Source organism: Ceratosolen solmsi, unplaced genomic scaffold (assembly GCF_000503995.2).
Source record: "Ceratosolen solmsi marchali unplaced genomic scaffold, CerSol_1.0 scaffold13, whole genome shotgun sequence".
Lineage (NCBI taxonomy): Eukaryota > Metazoa > Arthropoda > Insecta > Hymenoptera > Agaonidae > Ceratosolen > Ceratosolen solmsi.
In genome coordinates this window covers 988,556-1,013,989 of record NW_011948418.1, presented here as the reverse complement: position 1 = coordinate 1,013,989, position 25,434 = coordinate 988,556, and the positions used below count along the sequence as shown (strand labels likewise).

Below are 25,434 nucleotides of genomic sequence, written 5' to 3'. Positions count from 1 at the left end.
CATTACTCATCCATTTTTATGGTTAGAAAACGTAGATAGTCGTATTAATGTATGAGGAAATCCATACAATTAGTTAAGATTAATAGTAGTCAATTTTAATTGCCACTGCTACTTGCATACAGTCCAGATAAAACAAGAAGCGTATAGAATTGGTACTACTTGATTTTAGACACCATAAAGTGTACTCGAGTATTTATAATGTCAATACGAGCAAATATTCGCTAAGATGTATGATAATGATTTGTCACGTGCAGCTGCATTCACGATTTTACGATTTAATTTTCGCTTAAGGGAAATTCGATAATGTCATTTACACATATACACTTTTTAAATGAGTCGAGATACCCACTGTAACGATTTGTTCTAACTGTCGTTGCAAGATTTCTATTAAATAGATCGTGAGCTATATTTTAGACCGCTCTAAGCACTGGTCAGATGACCATTCGCGAACCAACATATTCAAACAATGCATATTCATGAGCTAAATGACGATTAAAAATTGGCCAGCTGACTGTGTATGTAAAGAAAATTTCATGTGTGTCCATTACCTTGAACATTTATCGCTTTCACTTATGTTAATAAAATCACATTGAAGAATTTTACTATACTTAACACTATCATTATTTCGTGAACTTTACGAATATTATTACTAAAATCTAATTGCCATTATATTAACGTTAAATTCCATTTATAAATTCATATTTATATTGTTATAATTACATTAAATATAATTTATATTTACAGTGTTAATAAAAGTATTGCAACTTACTTGAATTACATGCGACGGTCCAAGTCCATCACGACTGCTTTCATTTCATGTCTGTACTTGTACGAAAGTATAATACTAAAATAGATTGACCTGCGTAAGATAATGCAGAGGAGTGGGAATAAGAGGCCAGCAGAGGTAATTGACGAATACAATACGCACATCAGTCGATTCAACACTATCCCTTAATAGATTTTCACTTAGATTTTTACAACGTAAAAAGCGAATTCGTAAAAAGACGTACATAGAGGCAGATTATCCTTATGTTTTTACATATAAAATTGCCCAACAAACAAAAGCCACTTTTACAATATTGACTGTACATGACAATAAACGGACAATTTAAATTTGTTGTCCACCTACGTACATACGTAATACGTACGAACAAGAAATATAAGAATCATAAATAGATAAAAAAAAAAGAAAAAAAGGCGCATATTAATATTAAGAAATTAATATCGATGAATTATGTTAATTTAATTATAAGAAAAAGGATGGAACAGCTGGCTTTGATAAACGAATTTTTTTTTTACAAAACCAGAACACTGTAATTTATTACCTTTAGAAATTTCAGTTTTTATTTTATTTTATATCTATTTGCCCCGTTTTTCTCCCCCTCCCCGTTAATCGATACCTAGATAATTAGGTGAAATGAAAAATTCCTCGTTAATAACCGAAGGGAATGTAAAATTTTCATGCCCTTATACAAGGGCATTCGAAAAAGGGCCGAGATGTGCCCGTAATTATTATAATTGTAAATATATACATTTCTGAACGATATAATTTCCAAAAATCATTGGCGCCAAGATGGAAATACGCGCGACTAGGCCATAAAGAGGACAACTAGGAGCAATCCTGCCAACTCGATAAGAGAACTTGTTTAGCGAGTAACCAAATTCCAGGAATGGTGAGAAAAAAGTTGACGAGACCAGAGATTCCAGTCCTAATGAAAACAAGACTTGTAAGTACTTGAATTGTACTTGTCAAGTACACCCGCAGCTTAGTTATTTATGCAGTTGCAATTGCAAACAGCCGCTAGAGCTTGATATTACGGCCCAGACGATACTTCCGGTGCACATTTATCAATAATTTATGGATAAATTTTTCTTGTATTTTTTTGTATTCAGAGACAGATGTTCTTGTTCAATAAATAGTAAAGCTTTGACAAAATAATGCGAGGATGTACAGTTACCTCTTTTTAATGCAACAACCATATTCCGATGATTTATAGTAATATGTATAGTAGCTTCATGTATGTATGCGCGTGTGCGGATGAAGATAACCGTACATCTTTACATTATTTATTTCCAAATTTAATATAATTCGACAGGAATGAAAACGTATATTTGCCGCTTAAATTGAATTGTACAAACTATGATTATTCATTGTATGTCAAAATTACACATAATATTATACGCGCATTTATCAAAGCTATGATTTTTTTTTTTTTTTTTTTTTTCAATTTCATGTAATATCTAATGTTCATTAAGATAAATTTTTTTTAACAATAGATAGAAAATTAAATTTTATTGTTCGATAGTATTGGCATATTTTTAATCGAAAAGTAAAGGCAGCCTACTTGCATTCATTGAAACGTTAAAGAATAAGAAACGACTTTTATTTTATGCATACCTTGATCTCCCTCCATTTTATTCCAATGAAGAAAAAAAAATCTTTCCGACTGGATGCTTTTGCAACTAAGTATTGTGCTTTATAATAAATACACCCTTGTGTTTGTGTCATATTGTAATTTTGTACAGATAAACAGTTTATTGAAATTAGCCGCCCCTTTACCCTTTTACCCAATCAACCTCGATCCTTCTCTTATATAAATTTTTCTTGATAATTTTTTATTTTCTTTATATTTTTATACGGAAGAATAAATGATTCGACGGTGCTTCATTTGAATATTATTACGAAAACGCTATCGATCAACTACACTTATCAAAATATTAAAAGCCATAATTATTGGTGTTATTTTCTATTAATATTGAAAAGTATCAATTATTTATTTCAATTAATACAATTATTTATAAATTTTCTCGTTTCTTTTAGTAAATATTTTGATACTCCCGATCGCCTGTAAATCGTGAGAAGCCACTGATATAATGACTGCATGATTATTTAGCGAATAAGCACAAGCGCTAAATATCACGAAGTTATATGTTCTTGGATGCGATAATAATCAGTTTGATAGGTCATATTTCATATTTATTAAGCAAAAGTTAGTAAGAGGAGCTTTGGCTTGATTTCACTTGGAAATATTATTAAATTATTTGATTATGTCATAGAATTCAGACAGCGCTCAAAGTGAAAATAAAAATATACCTCATAATATGAAATAAATAATCTCTCATTTAATTTGATACGTTACATCTTCCTATATGATGTTTCGAATTATTTTTCAAAATTCATATGCTTTTCATATCAATTTAACAACTTACATTCGACAATTTTAACAAATACAATGAACAATGGTAACAAACGTAAACTAAAATTATTAAATTGTGAGTGTAGCTAGAGAGGACGTGATTATGTTAAAAAATTATCTTTGATTACATTTTTAACTTAAGAGATACGAGGATCCCTGGTATCTAAATCCTGTTTTGGATTAAATTTCAATATTGTCGTTTTGTAATTGGCTAAAATCGGTAAGGCGATACAATTATCATAGATATTCTAAATTAAATAGAAAACAGTAGTATCGAATGCAACCTCAACTAAATCAGTAATATAATTAAGAAACCTTTTATTATATTTGAGTTGTAATGCTCCATCGTCAATCTCTCCATTTTCTCAATCTCCAAGTATATAAATCACTATTTCCCTATAGTAGATGTAACGTGCTTTATATCCACAATTAATTTCCTCTCCCGAAACACAATGACTGTATTCTTCACCGGCACGCACACTGTAATTCGTCAGTCAATCGTGCAACTATTTTCCTACTCTTCAGTAGGTACCAATATAACGTCAAACCCTCTTCATTGGTTTTATAATGACCGTGATGAATGTTGTGGTGAACTAACGCATCTGTGTTTACATGTCAGATCTGTATTTATCAGTAGTTTATTTGTATCTTGCAATTGAACCGCCAGAATTCAGAAGTAATTATAAAGTCTTTATATCTTTTGCTGGCGAAGCTATGTCCATTCTTCAAGCGAAATAACTAGTGTAACACAAAATTTCATACATACATATATATATATATATATATATATATATACGATAAACAAGTTTTTTTTTTTTTTAAAGAATTTGTATTTCTTATTTGATTATTGAAAAAATAATTTAAAAAAAAAAATTGTATTGTATCCTATTCAATCTCAATTGACAGCAAAATTCGTTTTTTTAATCATTTAATTTAAAATTATTTATGAACGGAAAATTAATGCAAATTGGTAATATTAGTTACCTACTGACATAAACGAGGCTATAAATTTAAATAGAATTTTGAATCCAACGACAATTAGAAACATTAATCGATCAAAACGTTAATAAATTATCGACTTTAACGAGAAAAATTAATAAATTTTGAATTAAATTTTAATTAACGAAAATTTAAACATAAAAGACAATTTTATATATATATATATATATATTGTTTTTGTTTTTATAAATATTTTAAGTATCTAAAATAAGTTAAATAAATAATACGAACTTTTTATTGAAAAAATAATTTGAAGAATTGTAAACAAAAAAATATTTTTTTTTTTTATAATTGCGAAATCACTTTAATGACGCATTTTCAATAGAAAAATCGCCAATCGAAACAAAAACTCTAATTGCTAATAAAAATTACATTTATACGCATATATAAATTATAATAGCCTTAACGGATAAACATGCCGTTCGGCAACATAATTGATACTTTGCATTAAAGTAGAAATCATTTAATACAATTCAACAAACACAGTAATTGAAATTTCAAAATAACGTTGTATCGTGTGTGTGTGTGTGTATATAAAAAAAAAAACTAATTAAAGAGATATTGGCTCGATTGCTTTTACAATAAAATCATCGCTTCATCTTTGAAGATAATAAAATTCTTTGCAATTATTTAGTAATTCAAGGTCTATCGTATATATAATTATTGTAAAAATAGCACACGATAGATCTAATTCATTTATTACCAATCGTAAAAGTTTACTCTATCAAAGTACTCAATATTTTACTCATATTCTTTATTATTATTGTTTTATTATATTACTTTTTCATAACGATAAAATCATTCTCTACATTACTATCCAATTCTTATTTAATTATTTGGTTTCTTTTTTTTTAATTTTGTTCTTTTTAAATGCCGATTCAATATTAAACAATTGATTTTAAAGCAAAATAAAAATGAAAAAGAAAAAAAGAAAAAAGAAAATAACAAGAAGAAGATGACGAAGAAATGCATCATTAAAAGATAGCTATTTATTTTGGAATAATACCAAAGTAAAACCATACACACTTCCATTACCCTGTATATTAAGGAATGGGCACCTTTCTTTAAAATAATTACCCATTTTAGATAAATGTCCCAGGAATCGTCGAAAGTATAACGAAAGCGCTTATTACAGAATTCTAGAAGTATCACTGAAAGAATGCAGCTGCCCACGAGCAAGGCAAAGTGAAAAAAGAAGCGCGCTGAGCGAAATCGCGAGAACAGCCACTTTTACGAATCATTTACGATATCACCCGAAGCGAGAGAGAAGAACGGAGCGAAGGCCCCGTAAAAAAGAATCCCATGATATACGAGTGTTTGCCCACCGCGTCGTTGAGCCGAGTTCCGATCGCGTTGGCGGTGGCGGCAAATATAAAGATGGAACCACGAAGCCCCTCGTCCCACGTAATAACCACCCTCGCTCCCATTGCCTTAAGGACCTGCCTGAACCCACCCCATCCCATCACTCGGCTCACCCGACCCTACCCCGTCCCACCCCCGCTCGCTCTGCCCTGCGCCGTACGCTCCAAGGCGATAGGCAACTCCTCGACTGCCACTCGATTATTATCACGGGGGCCAATAATCACGGCGAGGCGTATATTCGCCAAAGTGCTCCCCCTTCCGGGCGTTGATCTCTCGCTACGGAGCTGGATGAGGGACTCCAGGGAGGCTATGAATTTTGACAATTACTAACTATCCTCCTCATCCTCCGGCCCATCCACCCTTCGCCTCGGCTCATTTTATTTTTTTTGGTAACGCCCGGGGCCCATCCCAGCTGGAAAATACATTTCACGTGCGCACTTTCTTGTGCGCGCGGCGGTCTGAGCTTGCGAGGGAGACTCGAGGGGATGGTTTTTCGAATTTTAAACTGAACTGGAATTGCGGCTGCCCCTCTTACGAGCAGCCATAATAATGGAATTTTTGGCGTACGATACTGATTCGCGTCAGGGACTACTGAAAAATGTAAGAAGGGCCGATCGAAATGAGCATTGTTCAACCTATTCCAAATTTATCATTTCTATTCGATAATTGTAAAATCGCAATGGAAATGGCGATGACGATAATGTGAATAACACGAGCGCAAAGTCGAATGATGCGAGATAGAAATTATCTATCCTTCGGATTAGATAATCTCTTGTTGTCAAGTGAAATTCATTCGGTTATACAGGAGTCTTTCGTATATTGATGGGAAAAAAAAATGTCGATACTTCATGAATTTATTGTGAATAGAAAACTTGGTAGTAAAATATCTATCTACTATTCTAAATTCATTACTTTATTCCATATTAAAAACAATTAATAATATGTACATTCATTTTACACAAATAATTCAAATTCGACGAAATGATCTTTTTATTTAATCCAGTAAAAAAGATACACACATATATATATATATATATATATATATATTTAAGCATATTTTGTGAGAACTCGATAGATAGAAAATTGCGGAATGCAGAATATCGTATGAAAATTTTTTTTATTATTATCATTCTCGAGCAACTGCCACGAATAAATTTGAAAAAGTTGAAAAAAATTCATTGGCTAATAGTAAAGTATGTATGGTATAAAATAGGTTTAATTATTAAATCATTGTAATGTTTATGAATTAAGCAAATAACTTTAATAATTTTCAAAATTCCTTTGAACTAAATTAGAGAATTTACTTAATTTAGAAGAAAAAAAAGAGAAAGAACATTGCAAACTCTCACCTCCACAGCTATCAATTCCACATCTCTCACTTTGTGAATATTCTACAATTCAAATGTTTTTTGACGAATCTGAGCTATAGATCTTTCCAATATGTAAAGCATACAACTGCAGGTGTGATCAATTGTTATATTAATTGATAGAAAGAATATATAATATAGATAATATATAAATAGCATACTTAATATATATTTTAGAAGTTTAATTAAAATTATAAATGATAAAATAACCATAAGAAATAATAGTATATTGGTAAATTTGGAGGCGATCGTAAAAGATTAAAAAATATGAGAGAACAAAAGATTGCATATTGTCATAAAATTCCATGTAGAAGTCATATCGTACACAACATCATCTCTAATAATTTAAAATCGTTTAAATATTCCCAAGTTGAGTATAATAGCTGATTATTCGCAACGTTTTCCAAAATTTGACGAGCATGAAACTCGAAATGTCTCTTTATCTCGCTCATGAATAAGCGACATCCCTGTACCAGACAGGACAGCATAAGCAAAGTCCTGCATAAATATTTCATGCGCTCTTAATTTTTTAAGTACCCGTCCGGTCAATTCCCAAGCGATAAACACAATAATTTTCTAATTCCAAAATTACTGTCGTCGGCGAAAAAAGGATGCGCCTCATTATACTAATCGCGCATTAAGCTTTAACAAAATTGCGAGTGTTAAGTGCGCAGCATAGGATAAAGTCCATGGAGTACGCAGTCGCAATATGCACTTAATTGGCCTACTTTAAGGCAAATTAATAAGCCACGCGCGCAACGCCCCGGCCATTTCACGGCCTTCGTATATGCCATGACTCAGCCAAGCTTTTCTATTGGGAAAAACGAATGAGAGGAGATGGACGTGCGCTCGCGCTCCTTGGACCCCGCCACTTAATGCAAATATTTTCGCTGAAAAATCTATAATGTTCCGGGCGAAAATTACTGGGAATTACCGACCGTAATGACGCTTCTTTTCGGCAACGTATCCTTTCCTCTGTACCGATCGCCTCGGCTTTGCCCACCATAGTTCTGCAACGCTGCCAAAATCCATATCTGCTTTTCCTGTGGGCTCCGTCACGCGACGCAATAATAACAACAAACTGACACTGCGATTTTTGCTCAACTCTGGTGCGATATAAGCGTTTCGACTCTTTGTTTTATGGACCACGCCGTGACGTATTCGACAGTAATTTTATCCTTTTACTTTGGGACCACTGCCGGTTTTATTATACATGGTACAACACCGCTAAAATATAATGACAAAAGATTTTGGTGCTTCGAGTAGAGGGAAAAGAAAGTGAAATGAGAAACAATTGTTAATTGGTTTACTTGTATTTATCAGTATCGTTGATTGAACAGCAAATATTCTGAAACGTCTAAAACGAAATAAATTGCATAACTATATATATATATATATATATATATACTCTAGAAGTATCATTTATTATGAAACTATAAAATCTTTTTAATTAAATTCAATAATTGAAGATGATGTTTGCTAATTTTATAATTATTTAAACTTTGTATTTTATATGTTAATGAGCAATCATATAGCTTTATATATTGTTTTAAAAAATTTACAAAATGTTATCTAATGAAAAGTGATTAAAATTAAAATCTCAGCTTTTCCCCTATTTTTCTTTTTTTTTATTTTTCTTTCTTTTTTAAATACAAATATTTTGAACAAATAATAAATAACAACTCAGATAAAAAACTATTTAAATAAAAATTTTCACATGATATGTTTGTAGTAAAGAATTCATTACATGTCACTTAAATGACTAATGACACGATGATGCGACTACTGCTACTTCTATGCAAAAAGAACTTTCCGTTTTCTTTTCCAGGAAAATCAATTCAATTTCATAAATGAAAACTATAGACACATAATAATAGAAATATGTTAAAATTCGCAACTCAATTTTATCAAAAGTACTATTCTTATTAGAAATCATTTGAAAATTAATTTTTAATTAGTTTTTTTATTTTATTAATTCATTTTATTTTTATTTTTATTAATTCATAAATATATTTCTAAATTCATATTAATTCCAAATGCATTTGGTATTTACGAAATCCTTTAGTTACGAATAATAAAACCAGGAATTTAGCAATTATTAACAAGGAAATAAATACTATGTCTCAATAAAAAGAATAATTTAATTATAAGGATTACTATTTAATTTATTTTAAATATGTATGAATTCTTAAATAAATATAAAATTCAATATAATAATCTAAAATTAATTTAATTTAAAATACACATGTTTTCAGTCGATTTAAACATTTCAAAAGTTAATATTAGAATAAAGTAACATTTTGTATCGTAAATCGCATTGTAAATGCTATTTTTTCTCTTACATATGCATATACAATATGTATATCGATGTAATACTGATTACAAATATATTAATATTTTGAAAAATATACCTTATATAAATAATAAACACAAAATATAACTTATAAACACAAAATAATAACATAATATATTCCATGAAATAGATTTTACATTTGCCGTTACTCCAATATATTATTCATTCGACCATTTATTTATAGTGGAATTAGAATTTCTTTACTTGTCAACGAGTAAAAATAATGAGGTAATTCTGTATTATGTATTTTTTACATAATCATTAAATAAAATCAATGAAATGTATATAAAATATTCTTCTAAAGGCAATAAAGTTTGAAAGCATAAGAATAAGAAAGAAATAAGAAAATTAGTTATAATTTTATGATAAGTTTATTAAACAATTTTTCCTGAAATACATTAATTTTGTCTCTCGTAGCAATGATACTTTTAGAAAAAATATTCATTCGGATTTAAAAAAAAACATTTTTTTTAAGTAATAAATGCGTTTATCCCTTCCTCAGATATTTGCAGTCAATCAAACACATTTTTTTTGCTATAGATCCAAGAACTGAAATTTCAGAAGATTTATATTTTTTATTTATTCAAGAGTAATATTAAAAATTATTAGATCTATATTCTGATGAATTTAAATATTAAAAAAAAAATTAAAAAAAAAAAATATATATATATATGCATATTTTTTATCATAATTTTACATAAAAAGCAACTGATAAATATACGTCAGGTTGTGAAGATTTTTTTATCAAACTGATAATGTATAAATATTTTAAAACAAACTGTTTTATAAACTTTTTAACATACAAATTAAGCAGCGAAATATGCAAAATTAAGAAATATTCTTCAGATAGTTTAGTTGTAAAAATATTAATATTACGTCTTTTTGTTTTTTTTTTGTATTGACATTTCATAATAAACAAATGTATTAACTACTTTCGAAGTTATTGTTGCTAAATTCTATATTATTAATACATTATACATTATACATTATACATTATACATAATATTATACATTAACATTATACATTTTCAGCATTTTTTCACATTGAGTAAAAATTCAAATATCGTATATATATACATATGATATAGAATACGATAAAATTGCAATATAAATGTTAATAAATATATTAAAAAAATATAATTTTACGTTTGCATTATAATTATTATTGTAAAAACAACGAAAATGATCGACTCATAGTAGCTCTTATTTATAATTTAAAGACGAAGGATAATAATTAAAAAAAATATTTTCTATAAAATAATCAGAGTAATGTTTAAAAAGAAATATGCATAAAATATAGAATAATATAACAATAAAGAACTCATAATATTTCGTAATAGCGTATAAAAATAGTTATTACGTATTAAATAGTTTCTATAAATGGATAAAATTTTTAAATGCATAAGAGCATCGTGTTTTCAAATTAATTGAAACGAATACATACAAATATAAAATTTCTTCACAATATAATATGAAATATTATCATTCTATATTGTAAAAAAAACTATTTATCATTATTTTTAGCTTACGTCCACATTTTACATCGCACCATGAAAATTTATTTATAGCGTTATCACCTGCACAATTTAAAATACATAAAAATTATAATCACTGACTCGATTAAATTAACTTAATACATACCATTCATGATTAATATTGACAAGATAATAAAGCTGATATAGATGATGAAGACTTTCATTATAATTATAACTGCCGTTTGTCCCGAAAGCCAAAAATAATGAAAATATTATAAATGTTTTGAATTTTTTATTTTAACAACGAATTTATATGACGAACTTATATAACAAAATATATTACTGATTGATGCTCGTGAAGAAACGACGATTATTTATTACTGAACATTATTATAATTAATTCCGCTTTTTCGATTCTATTTTTTTTTTCATATTTTTATTTATTTATTTTTATTATTTTTTTTTTTTTAACATACCTACTAAAATTAAATTTAAAATTACCAATTAAGTCTTCAAAAAGCATAAAAATTGTTGTTAAAAGTAATATTATAACATTCAACATCAGTAATATTATCATTCATTATAACTGCAGTATATTATATTAAGACTATTGTATTAAACTATTATAACTTGTTGAATTAAATATATTAAAATAACATTATAATTAAGTGAATTAATAAATCTATTAATCAATCATTAATCATTTTAGTAATTTTACATAAATGTATATTTAAATATTCAAAATGTCGTCTCAATATAAAAATATATAGAGCGTAGAAAAAAGTTATAATTATAATGACATTGCTAATTCTCTATTATATTCTATATTTTATATTAATATCAATCTTATAAATTCTTCTATATGGAAAGCAAATTTCTGACCACATAATATGTATTCCCATATATTCATAATATATATTCCCACATGATGATGAATTAATTGTCTATTATTTTTTTATTTTTTATTTTTTTTTTTTTGATGATAATTAATACATTGTAGCATTGATATTTTAATACATTGTGGCAATGATATATTAATGTCGGAAAAACAAACATATTAGTAAGTAAGAAATACTGATAGCTGTTACATAAAAATTATAACATGATTATAAGAAGTCTCTCTAATTAAACACGATACTCCATTGATTGCGTAAAATATACATTAAATATTTAGTCATTAGATGCATATATCGCACATTTATCACAAAAGAAAATTATGCTTGCACAATCTTGCATTTCATCGCTGGTGATAAATGGAAATACGTTAATTGCACGTTATCAATTTTTTCATAGATTTTCAACAGTTTTTAGAAAATGCATAGTAATAAATATAAATATAAAAAGAGCAACAAAAAGACACCAAAGGACTGTTTAATAACTGACTAATTTATAATGATTTATAAGACAATACGATAAATAGTTCGATTATATATTATATATAATATAATGCATAATAGATCAAATATACCAAATTGTGATTTTAGATAATTCGTATTCATTTATTAGGCAAAATATCAATCATTTTGTCATAATAATAATATGTTATAATAATTGTTATAATCATCGGAAAAGAGTACTTTTATATAAAGTAAAATTTCTTTAGATAATTCAAAAATTAATAATTTGCTACAATACTTTGCCATGTCATTGAAATGTTATACTAAAAAACATGAATTTGATACAAAAAAATTTAATTAATATTGATAATAATAGGCTACAAAAATTGTTATAAAAATGTAAATAACATTTTATTGAAAATCGTATAGTGAAAATCTGAATGCCTATTTGCGTAATTATGATTGCTAAATTGAAACCTCAACATTTTGAATTTCCTGTATTTTAGTTTGTATAACTGTAACGCACGTTTATAAAAAAATTATTATATTAAACGTTTTTCGAATGTGTTTCATCGTACTAGAATACAAGTGACAGTATTATCAGAACACCGAAGCACATGTGATAAAAGTACATGATAATTGTCTCAATTATCTACATATAATTAGCTACGACGAATACATATAAATCCATGAATATATAAAGTAATATGTGTTTTTATTCTTGTAATTTATTAATCAACCTTCTTCTCAACTTAATCTCAAGGATTGTAAGATGATTGATAACTGTCGAAGGTATTGATAAAAAGTAAAAGCAAAACCGTCACAATTAAAGTACAAATAAAAATAAGCATAGAAAGAGTAATTTTTTTGACAAATTTTTAATTTTTATTATTATTCTTTTGCGATTTCCATTATTGTCTCTCTCGTTACTTTTCACGTCGATGTTTTCGTCGCCCAAACATTTTATTTATAAAAATGGCAGACATTCATCCTCCCATCGACATACAACGTACGTGGCACATTGCCCTTTTTGGGCCTTTAAATTCTGTAACAGAATTAATAGTTTAAAAATCATATAAATAAGAAATATTACACGATCAATCGTACAATGTAACTCTGCAATAATTAATTAATAAGAGGATATTCTTTTATGTCAATATTAAATATAGATAAAATGTTAATTTATACCGATGTTTTTATTAAATTTTCATCATTATTCATTATCTCTTATATTAGCATTAATTGTAAAAAGAACTTAATAAACTATTTCAATATAAAGATTATTGTTAGTAATTATTCAATGTTATAAAAAAAAAAAAAAATGTATTGAACCGTATTGATTATTCGTAAAGAAAATATATTATAAATGTATAATTTACTTTTACAGCGTCTTGCACATATTTCTGCTAAGCTTTGACCTAGAAAATAAATTAATAAATAAATTGCAAATCTAATATATTAACATCTTAATGAAAGTATATGTTTTAATTACAGAATACTGCGTTAACAAAATAGCAGAAAAGTAATATTATCAATTTCATATTCACTTCTATTTCTTTCTTATTTGAAAATAAAAGGAAGAACTAGAACGTATATTATTAACAGCTTTGAACAAGTGTGATTTAAATATTAAAACTGTAATATAATTGTATTGAAAATATATAATTTAATATCTTCGTGTCGTGTTTTGCGAAACTTAATTAATTTTTAATTTTTATTTTATCCTAATATTTTATTGTGTATTAAGTATAACTATTGGTTAAATAAGAATAACAACAGATTACATATATAATTAATATTTTAAATGAATTAATTAATGCATTATAAAATAATACCATTTTTATTAATGTAAAATACAAAGTCAATAATTATGATCAAAATAAGATTTTGTTGCAACGACTGTTTTTTAATCGATTAATACGTGATGTCACGTTTCAACATAGTAATATTCATAATTCAAATCTACAACAATTATAGTCTCTCGTACATTCACGTTGGTTTTCTAATTATTCCTTATATCAATATGAATAAAATATCATTAATTTCGTTATAATTTGTATCTATAAAATAGTATCCAAACAAGTATCTCATAAACACATATGTTTTTAAAATTTGTTCCGAAACATATTCGTAAGTAGTATAAAGTAAAATAAATCATGTATGAAATAATCAAATACGTAACTTCTAAATATAAAATAATATTAAAATTAAAAGACTATTATGGTAATCGATTAGTTATTACTCGTAAAACATGTAAGGAAGAAAAAATTATATCGAATATAGTTTACAAACGACAATTAAATTGGAAAAATTCGCTCGATATTAATCTTCAATTATTCATAGGAGTATTTCGAATTTCAACATATCAGAACGAAATTACGTAATACCTTTTATATATTAATCGATAAAAAATACATTAGAAAAATATAATTCACAATATTGTAATGGAATAATGATATTGAAGATATGTCATTAAAATGCATTAGTGGCTTTTGTAATTTACATCTGAAAAAGTATTGTCAAATTTGATGAAGTTTGAAAAAAAAGTCAGAAAAATTTTAGAAATAAATTCATCTCAACAACTAACTATTGGTGAATGTTATTTTACTTCCTCACATATCGCATGTTTAAAATCGTGAAAATATACTTTGCACTTACTACCACAGACACGGGATACGCTAAATTTTCGTAATCTTTAAATATATTCCTCCAACTGGTGTTCCGGCAATAATCGATCGAGGTTCCACCTCGTATGACTTAAATGTTTTTTCGCAAATACTTAGCTTGAATTTTTTAATTAATGTTATGATCCCAATTTTCGTCTGATAATTTGCAAATCGTCCGCCTAAAATATAAACATATAAAACTAATGGGGGATAAATTTAAATAAGATTAGTTCAATTATTTTTCAATTTCAATAGTTGCCTATGCAATTATGCGGCCCATGACCAAATGGTAAATAGCTCATGGGATGTCTACTTTCAGTGTTTTCATCGTTAAATCTTTCCGGATCGAATTTTTCGGGAAGAGGATAAATGTTTGGATCGTGATGAATCGCCCATACGGGCACATAGATCGAAGTATCCTTTGGTATTGTGATATTCGTGTCGTCAAAGGTATAAGAGCTCACTGATTTTCTTTGAAGGAAACCTACCGGCGGATACTTCCTTAGTGACTCTGAAACCCAGTGGTTAACGCGATGAACAATAATTCAATATTTTTTATTAAAATTATGATATTAATTAATTATTGATTGCACAAGATCAATCGACCGAAATAATATAAATTGTGATATTTTTAGTTACCTTTAACAACTTTATCCAAATATGTCATCCTTGTCACAATATCATATGTCAACTTTCCATTATTATTTTCAAGATGTTCTTGGATTTCTTGTCTAAGATTATGTTGAATATCTTCGTTTAACGCTAATTCATAAAATGTATTACTTATCGTAGTTGATGAAGTTTCAAAACCAGCGGCAAAAAATATAAACGCTTGTCCAGTTAAAAATCTATTGGATAATTCTACAATTTGTACAAATGTATTTTACATAATTATATATTGTGCAAATGCAGTACTTGGATTATTATTGGAAATATTATTATGAATATTATTTAGGTTCGGTAATGATTTTCATAGACGAATATTGTCGAAGAGTGTTATAATATGATAATATATATAAAAAAAAAAGAAAAAAGAAACATGAAATTTTTATTTAAAATTGACCAATATAGTCAATAAAAGTAGTAATAAAATCAATTTTTTTTGTTTTGTTTTTAAAGATTTCACTTACCTATATCTCCTATCTTATTCGTGTTGCCCGATTTATATTTCATGTCTCTTAATAAATCGACAAAATCGTTTCTCCTTAAATTATTCCTATTCCTGTACTCCATTGTATTTGTTATAGATTTAATGAAGAAATCGAGCCCCTTTCTATATTGCAAACATTTCAATCGATCATAAATTTGTGGTAAAAAGTTTCGCGTGAAACGTCTGCATGTGCTCGTAAAACTTATTTCAAAAGTCGTTCGCCCGAGCTCACGAAATTTATTGCTGTCGTCGTCAAAAACATTGAACTCCTGGCCAAATGCGCAAACACCTATTATTTCAGTGGTGTACTTTGCCGTTAAATCACGGCATTCTATCGGATCATCATTTTTCGTTACATGCTCTATGTATTTTTCAAAACGAGCAGCGCAATTTTCCATTAAATAGAACATTTCTTTGAGCTTGCTCGAAGTGAAAGTGGGTGATAAAGTATGCCTGAGCGCCTTCCATTCGTCATACTTTAAGTTCAGGAGAGTTTGGTCAAAGGGATCTTTAGGTATATGGATTCCACGGTCGGAAAAGTCGTTGAAATGCTTTATTAGCACGTTCTTTATGAAATCAAGATCTTTGATAATTAAATTAGGAGAGCGCATAGTATAGATGCCTATTAATTTTTCGCCTTCGTACTCCTCGTAATATCTTTTTAACAGCAAGGCTATATTGATTTTTCCAAAAAATACGTCAATAATATTACCGAAAAATATATTTGGTTTTGGTCCGACGACTTTAAGTCTTTTCCAAAAGTTAAAATGTAATTTGAGATAGTGATAAAAGCCAATAATGAATATAACAAAAGCAACGTAAATTTTCCAATTTCCACATTCCATTATTATTACTGAAAATTGTCTAAAAAAAAACAATTTTTACCAAAATTATTTCTCATTGTTGTAACAATGCTAAAATATTAGATAGAATTGTATCTATTATATATAAATATTCATACGTTGTACTGGACTTTTACAATATGCTATTCTATACTATTAATTACTATAATTATTGTATATTATTGCATAATAATAACTAATAAATAAAAGTTTCATCAATTTTTTAGGCAAACGAATTAACGTATTTCTTGTTCAAACAAATAAACTATTTACAAATAAGCTATTTATAAAAATGACTTCTTAATTTAATATTAAATAATACACTTTATGAAATTGCCTATTAGAAAAAGTATGTTAATGAAAAATATTGATTATTTCAGTTATTTTACCAAATTGCATTTCGTTAAACTTGCGTTTAACCAAAAGCGGTTAAAAATTACACGTAATCTGCATACTTTTTTCAACTGTATAAAATAAAAAAATTTTTCCAGTAAATTCATTAAGATGTTAATAAAATATTATGGTATTATTAGAATAATACTTGATTTTAGAAATATTTTATTTTATTATTTTTGTTGTTTGAAAATCTTCTTAGTCTCGAGTCATATTTAAGTCATTCACGTTAAAATTATTTGCTAATAAATTATCAACAGCGGTTTCAAAAAGAATTAGTTGAATAATAAGAGTTGATAATCATAAAAGTATAACTACATAAATAAAATTTCTATATGAATTGTTTAAATAAAAAATTGAGGAAAAACTTAAAAAAGAAATATATTTAATGAGCAAATGCTATGCACTAGAAAATCGGTCGAAGAAAAGTAAGTTGAGAAGAAAGCAAAATTTCTGTATTATTAGTGACATAAAACAATTAATCAGTGCAAACTAAATCTAGGTTGAGTAAATGAAGAATTTAATAATCCGTAACTAATAGACCCGCTTCCGTAGTCGCATTTATCATCTGTGACAATATATATATATATATATATTTAATATTACACTTCGCTTAATATTAAATGTATTAATTAACAATAATAGGAAAGTGATAAAAACGACTTGGTAAAAGAAGAAATGAAATTTAAAAAATTATCTTTAATGTGCATGACGTAGTAAAAGTGGTAATAGCTTTTTTAAAAATTATATTATTCAACTGCGATATTAACGATTGTTACAATAAATTAATAAATATCTTTTTCTTGAATAAATTTGTTCTGAATTAAAAATTAAGCTTGCGTGATACATATACAAAGCCATATAGTAATAACTATTGTGTACGTTTACAATCAAATCATACTTACACATAAACAGTCAATTAAATAGAGAAATAATATAATTCTTCAAACTTATATAATTGTAAAATTCACAAAAATTAGAGTGAAAATATCTCTTTAACCAATGAAAGATGTACGTAGCATACTGATTGAACTAAAACTGGAAAAGTTTGCGATTGGAACAGATTATTTATTAGTTACATCCTTGCGAAAATCTGCAAGTCATGAAAATGGCATGATAATATGATAATATTATACGATATGATAAATAATATGATAATGATTTATATGAGTAACGTTACAATTCAAGATAACAAAACCATTCAAGAGGTGCTTACAGCTTTAAATAACAATATTTATTTCCTTATTAGATGCAAAAATATGTAATTAAATGTAATCTTATTAGATGTAAAAACGATATAATCTACATAAATATATATATATATATTAATATTTTATCAATAGAATAGAAATAAAACAACTTTAACTCAAAACGGTAATCTATAAGTTAATGGTTATACCCGTAAAGAGCGTTTTATAACTGAAAATATATAATGCGAACTAAATTTGTACCCAATCAATTATTACATTTTATTCATACACATAAAATTATTTCATCTTTCTTCAAAATTTCATATTTCATCTTGCTGAATAAAATTAATACTTATTACGACAATTTCATGCATATCACAATGTAATAACGCGACGAATTCATTTTACGACATTTAAACTGCAAAATATATGGAAATTCAGAAAAATAAAATTTAGAATTGACTGTTCAAAACGTAGATGACTTAATTATGAACAATCATAAGTACAATTAATAAAAGATAACATCTCATTTTGTTACATGCAGCAATATCGTATAAATATTTAATAAATAAGTATAGATAACATGTTGAAGGATGTTCATGCGTAAGCCTGTATAACTCGGAGTTTGAAGTACTAATGAAGAATTTGTTCTACTAATAATAGATGCGTACATTTATTGTCGATGACGAATTATCAATTGAATGACTTAACAATTCCGAGATTTGAAGGGCAACAGGGAAATAAATATCTTATGTACCGATTAATGTATGTTTCAACGTGTATATATCAATGTTCATTACACGATGAATCCTATTTATCTGTAAAATAATTCAACAATTATAAGTGAGTAATAAGAAGGGAAGGATTATTATGATTGTATATTATATAACTGCGTAGTAAAGGACCGAGCAGAAGGATCAGATGCATATCCACCAATGAAAAAAGACCTACAGAGAAAATTATTAATAAACAAATGATAATAAAATAGAAAATAGTTTCTAAACAGTTTCAAGATTAAAAATAGAATTTTAATTTCGTAAATTTTACGTTGTACGAATAATGTAACAAACAATGAAAAGACATGAAAGAAATGCTAGAAATGATTGATGATATATCCATAAAAAATACATTATTTATTTTCAACTATTGCAAAATGCGATTTTTTCATTATAAGCATAACTATTCGATTAAATTGGTACATATGTTGATAATGTTTTTTTCTCCTTTATTATTTTATTGAGTGTCAATAAACATTAGATGATAGATTGAATAAAGAAGTTAGAGCTATCAATGCAATACAATAATATATTAAGCGTTGAATAGATTTATAATTTTAAAAATACATATACACGATCTTTATCCTATTATTATATTAATAAGAGATAAATGATGATATCATTATATTATTGTTGTTGTTAAATTGATTTATCGAAAATCGTTAGAAGTATAATTGTACTATTCAAACTTTTAATACTATAGGTACACGATCATATTGTACTTTTTACAAAAAAAAATTTCTACGTAAACTATAGATAATATTAAATTATAACTTTTCTAATATTAAATTTATTCCTTGTTTTGGAAATAAAAATATTTTCCATGGGTCGTTTTCACGTTCCGTATCTACATTTATAATCTTACAATTTTTTACTAATTTTAGTACAACAATTTTGAATACGAATTCAGCAAAGAGACCAGCTGCAAAATGTAAATGTAAAAGGTCAAATATCATTTGCAAGATTTAAATTATCGTAGATATGAATAAAGATAATTGACCTATGCATTGGCGTGATCCATGGCCAAATGGCATATAATGAAATCTACTTTTATTGGATACGAGTCGATCAGGATCAAATCTTTCTGGATTGATATAAATTCTCTCGTCCCTTTGTAGCGCATAGTGCGGTATTATTATTCGTGTGTTTTTCGGAATAGTCACATCAGTTCCATTAAATGTGTATTCTCTATTACATATTCTTATTATATCCCTGAGCGGATATTTTCGTAATGTCTCTGGAGGGCATAAAATATTCTTGAAAACATTCACATTATTCATATATATATATATATATATATATATGAAATGAAAAAGAATTATATTAGTTATTACATTAAATTAGATAGAGTTTATATTAGGATGCTACATAGAAGATCTAAACTCGGATATTAATAATTAAAATGTCTATAGTATTATTATAGATATATAGTAAAATTATGTTATAAAAAGTCTTTAATTTCTACTGAGGGGATTTTTCCAATTTTACTAATTGCAATTCTTAAGACCCGATTTATCAATGGATTTCTATTAATCATCGTGTATACATAAATTTGGAGGTAAATTTAGTAAGATATATTATATAAGCGAAAATCTTGCATAAATCATTGTTACTTAATGCATCTTTAATTACTAAATTCAATTCACAGCTTTGTTTCATTCTAAATTTCATTGACGCAAGACTGCGAAACTGTTTAAATATTAAAATTAAGAATGAATTGTTAACTTTTGTCGGACAATATCGTATTCGATAATATACAATTTATATTCTAATAAACTTTGATTTATATTTATGCGTGTGTGTGTATGTGTGTGTGTGGGGGGGGGGATTCGTGCGCGTGCGTGTGTGCGTTAGATCGAAAGTCTACCGTGACACGTGGTAGTGTTACATCAATAAAAAATCAATTAAACATTCATATTTGGTTAGTATGACAATATAATTGTAATGAAGTTCTATAAAAAATAGTTGAACTCACCTTTATAAATTTTATCTAAGTATTTCATATTTTTAATATTATCCGAATTTAATACTTGACAATCTGATTCATTATAAGCTTTAATTATCTCATCACGCAATTTATTTTGAATATCATTATTATTTGCAATTTCGTACAAAGCGTTGCTTATTGTAATAGCAATACTTTCTGATCCAGCCTTAAAAAATAAATACGTCTGTGATGCCATGAAGCTGTATTTATCGGTTAAATCTGTGAAAATGTTTATCAATTATGTACAAGTAGGCGAGCATCTAATAAATCGTTTAAAACTTAAATATCAATATCATCTTAATACGATTGTAAAACTAGATTTGATCATAAGACTTTCAATTCAATACTATATTATCGTTATTGTTGTTGTTGATGTTATTATTATTATTATTATTATTATTATTATTATTATTATTATTATTATTATTATTATTATTATTATTATCATCATCATCATCATCGTCATTATCGTCGTCATTATATTTTATTAAATTTATTATGATTGCATGGCAATTGTATATAATATTAAATTTTCAAACATATGCTACGAATTATTTTAACAATTAAGTTATGAATTTAATGTAATAGAATAAATATTACAACATTTCAACGTACCTATACTTTTTCTCTCCTGAGTATTATATACATCTATTAATTTCCCAAAATAATCTTTTTCTTTTATTGCATTCCTATATCTATATGTTTCGACATCTTGTACGAGTTTAGTGTAATAAGCTGTTTTCTTTTCATTATTACTAGTCGTAAATTTAATTACACACGTATGAAGAAATTCCAAAATGCTAGTATTAAATGTCGGATATTCTCTAAAATAGTGTTTAAGGAATTTAAAATAATTACTTTTTTTGCTATTAGAATTAAAAATTTTAGCTAAATTACTGAATTCATTCATTTTTAATGAAAACCCGTACTCCCCAATTATTTCAGTGGTCAATTTATTTAAAAGATGACAAATGTCAATTAACTTTGAGTTTTTTATAATTTCATCGATATGTAATAAAAAATCATCTATTATATTGGTAATTTTTTCAGATTTTTCATCTATCTTCGTGTTTAAAAATACTTTGGATAAGCTTTTCTTTAAATGATCGGAATCTGTATTTCTTAAATTAAAAACATGATGATGTAATAATTCCATTGGATTATTTTGAAGTCCGATTCCCCGATCAGGGAAGATCAAACGGTCCTTAGTAAGGACATGTTCTATTAATTTCTCATCAATCAGTATCAGGACTGGTAAAGTATTTCGAAAAATACCAATCATTTTTTCATCCTTAAATCTGTTATAGTGAATTTTATTTAATTCACTCGGATGAGTCTTTCCAATAAAAATTGAAAAGTCATTTCCAAAAATTGGAATCGGCCTTGGTCCTTTAACATTTCTTCGTAACCAGAAGTCATAATGCGTCTTAATAAAAAATGTATATATAAGATATAATAAAAGACTTAATAATATACCAATGAAAATCACGATAATCATTTTTTTTCAAAAGACAAAACTCTGTTTTCTATTTACACTTTTTATAAATATTTGTAAGGTAAGTATTCTTCAACCTAGAAAGATATAAATAAATAAATATTACAATTTATAACTATACACCAATCATTATTATTCTTCCTTTATTTTTATAATATTAAATGTACAATGATTGTTTATGTTCATAGTTATAAATATTTTATTTGCAATACATATTTTATTTGTAGGATATATATATATATATGATATAATACCGCTGATTTCCGTAAAAATGTTTCCCAATATAACACTATAAGATTAAAATAAAAAAAATACTGATATTACCGGAGAATTATTATAATTTTTATTTTGTAATACTTGAAATAGCCAACTAATTGATTGAATGTAATTATCTAAAATTCACTTTTATAATTAAGAATTCTACTTCTTAATAATATAATGATTTTTAATATATTGCGTTAATTACAAATTCAAAATCGTCTCAAACAATAATAAAATTAAACAATAAATTAATGCGTAAATGAAATATTATGTTTGTGTTATTACATCTACATCAGGATTATTGCAATGTAAACGTGATTGAGAAAATTGTAAAATAAAATCTAAGGATAATTTTATCGTAGACATTGTAAAAGTAAATGTGAGAATTTTTTATGTATCTATGGGATTTCAATGAAACTGCATTGTAAAATAGCTGTTAAAAAATATATTTTGCAAAATATTAATCAAATATGCATATGATTGATCCGTAATATCATTAATATTATTTTATATATTTGTCCTAATTTCTGCATAATTAATGGGAATATTTTTTTTAAAGACGCGTTTTTATAGTTTTCTAAGAATTGAATACTAATTAAGTAAACATTCCTTCAACTTTATTTGTCATATATCAGCAATCAGTTATCGTTTCCCGATTTACAGTTCCATACATATATGAATGTTATCATTGCGGGAAATCGAATGTTTTTTTTTCCAAGAAATCCATATTGTACTTTATATCATCGGATATGGCTATTTAAGTACTACGAATGACATAAAAAAAGGACTTAAATTACAGTTCTCTTTTATCATACTTCACCTAATTTACATTTACTTTTTTCTCAAACAATACAATTTTCTTTTTCTTAGTAAACGTAAAGATATGTTAATATTGTTTTTTTTTTTTTTTTTTTTTTTTTTTTTTGTTTTTAGAAAAATCAAACCAAATTTTGTAGCTATTGATTCGTACAATTTTGCTTATGAATTATTCAATAAAGTCAAACAATGTGACGGGGAAGTGAATTTGTAAAGAATTATTTTAAACTTCATTTTCAATAAAATTCTAATTTCACCACTTAATGAAACTACGAAAATTCTATATATCATAAGGTATGAATTTTAATAATGCAAAAATAAAAAAAAGAAACGATGTTTTTATATGATTAATTTTAATTATTTTATTTGAAATTTGTATTAAAAACAAAATAATCTATTTTTATTGAAAATTTTTTCAATACTCCTTTAATTAACAAATGATCGATCCTCGTGACTTTTTACTAATCAAGGATGAATTTCATCGATTTTAAATGAGCCAATATCTCTATGAAAATCTAGTCGGTAATTATTGTGATGTGAAGGAAATTATTAAATACCATTACTCGTAAAATTCTAATAAAATCCATTTTTAATCTTCCGACATATTAATGCCTAAACTTTTTGTTCATTATATTAATTAATACATTAAGTTTCGAAGAATTATTTATAAACAATCTATAAAATTATAAATAATATAAAAAATAATATTGAAATTTCAATTTAAATTACATTTTTGTCAATTTGAAACACATTGTTTTAATTGTTATTTAATCTTCAATTTTAATTTTTCTTCTTGAATATAAATAAAACATTACAATGATTAGCAATTATTTATATATTTAATAAGATAAGGAAGCGTAATACATCTGTATACATATTAATTTCTTTTCATAGTTAATATAATATCAATCATATTCAATTTTCAACCCAATAGTACAATGAAAGAATTTTTTATAATTTAGTTCTTATTCTAAAAAATATCGATAGTTAAATTCATATTTTTTTGCATAAGATAAATCATATTTTACATAAAAATTGCGTAGCCTGAACAATTTATATGTGACTTAAGTAGGAATTTGGACACAATCGATAATAGCCGTCGAAAAACCTAAATCCAAGCATTTTGAAATAAAAACATAGATGTTTTTAATGTTTTAAATTTAATTTGAATAATTGAAGTAATATAACTATATCTGTAGCGTATGTATTAACCAAATGATGTGCGGCATAGAATTTATTGTAACTTCTCTTAAATAAAAATTAAAGTCACTTCAATTTTTTTTGTTTTTGTTTTTTTTTTTTTTTTTTTTTTTTTTTTTGTTTTTAATGTAACACACTAATGCACGTAGAGCAGTATATTGATAAGTACTATAATGTACAATTTCACTTTAAGAAAATAGATATTACACCAAATGCAAATGAATGAACAAATATTTTAATATTACACATTACGTACATACCATTTTTACAAAAATGATATTAAACAATTATTCTGATTCTTTAAATTAATATATCGTTATTCTTCAACATCATTTAATTAAATTTGGTGCGAAACTTCAAGCGCGTTCCGATAATTTTTTAATATATAACTCAACACTTGACCTCTTACAGAGAAATTATTCTTTCGCGTATGCAGTAGATATGAAACTGACTAATATCGGAGGGAACAGTAAGAATAATATTAATTTACGTTATCAGTAGTTACTAAAATCGCCATCAGAGGACCCGATAGTCCTGTCATTAGTAGACATGCGTAAAGAAAGTTTGA

At 26.3% G+C, this 25,434-nt stretch overlaps 2 protein-coding genes and 1 long non-coding RNA gene across 3 annotated transcripts in view; all 3 read right to left on the bottom strand.

Moving 5' to 3' along the window:
* LOC105360086 (uncharacterized) overlaps nucleotides 1-801 on the bottom strand; it is a 69,557-nt gene extending 68,756 nt beyond the window's left edge. The window contains exon 1 of the mRNA XM_011496877.1: nucleotides 770-801. The gene's annotated coding sequence lies outside the window, so the exon portion shown is untranslated. The remainder of the gene's footprint in view (nucleotides 1-769) is intronic.
* Nucleotides 802-9,699: 8,898 nt separating this feature from the next.
* LOC105360085 (uncharacterized) lies at nucleotides 9,700-10,988 on the bottom strand. Its single transcript, XR_912793.1, has 3 exons — nucleotides 10,920-10,988; nucleotides 10,808-10,855; nucleotides 9,700-9,827 (listed from the first exon to the last, which is right to left on the bottom strand). It is a non-coding gene; the product is annotated as an uncharacterized LOC105360085 (long non-coding RNA).
* Nucleotides 10,989-15,004: 4,016 nt separating this feature from the next.
* LOC105360336 (cytochrome P450 6B3-like) lies at nucleotides 15,005-22,629 on the bottom strand. Its single transcript, XM_011497227.1, has 7 exons — nucleotides 21,710-22,629; nucleotides 21,083-21,313; nucleotides 20,108-20,344; nucleotides 19,925-20,029; nucleotides 15,887-16,711; nucleotides 15,396-15,617; nucleotides 15,005-15,300 (listed from the first exon to the last, which is right to left on the bottom strand). Exons 1-7 carry the CDS (start codon nucleotides 22,590-22,592, stop codon nucleotides 15,005-15,007), a joined length of 2,799 nt encoding a protein of 932 aa, XP_011495529.1. The 5' UTR covers nucleotides 22,593-22,629.
* Between the last annotated feature and the right edge of the window lie 2,805 nt (nucleotides 22,630-25,434).

Bases quoted from the DNA above. Each gene is read 5' to 3' on its own strand.
- LOC105360336 (XM_011497227.1), bottom strand. From the start codon at position 22,592: ATGATTATCGTGATTTTCATTGGTATATTATTAAGTCTTTTATTATAT. The intron at 21,314-21,709 runs GTACGTTGAAAT...ACATTTTCACAG, and splicing joins TCAGGAGAGAAAAAGTATAG to ATTTAACCGATAAATACAGC. The intron at 16,712-19,924 runs TATTTTTATTTC...TTGCTTTTGTTA, and splicing joins TGAAAACGACCCATGGAAAA to TATTCATTATTGGCTTTTAT.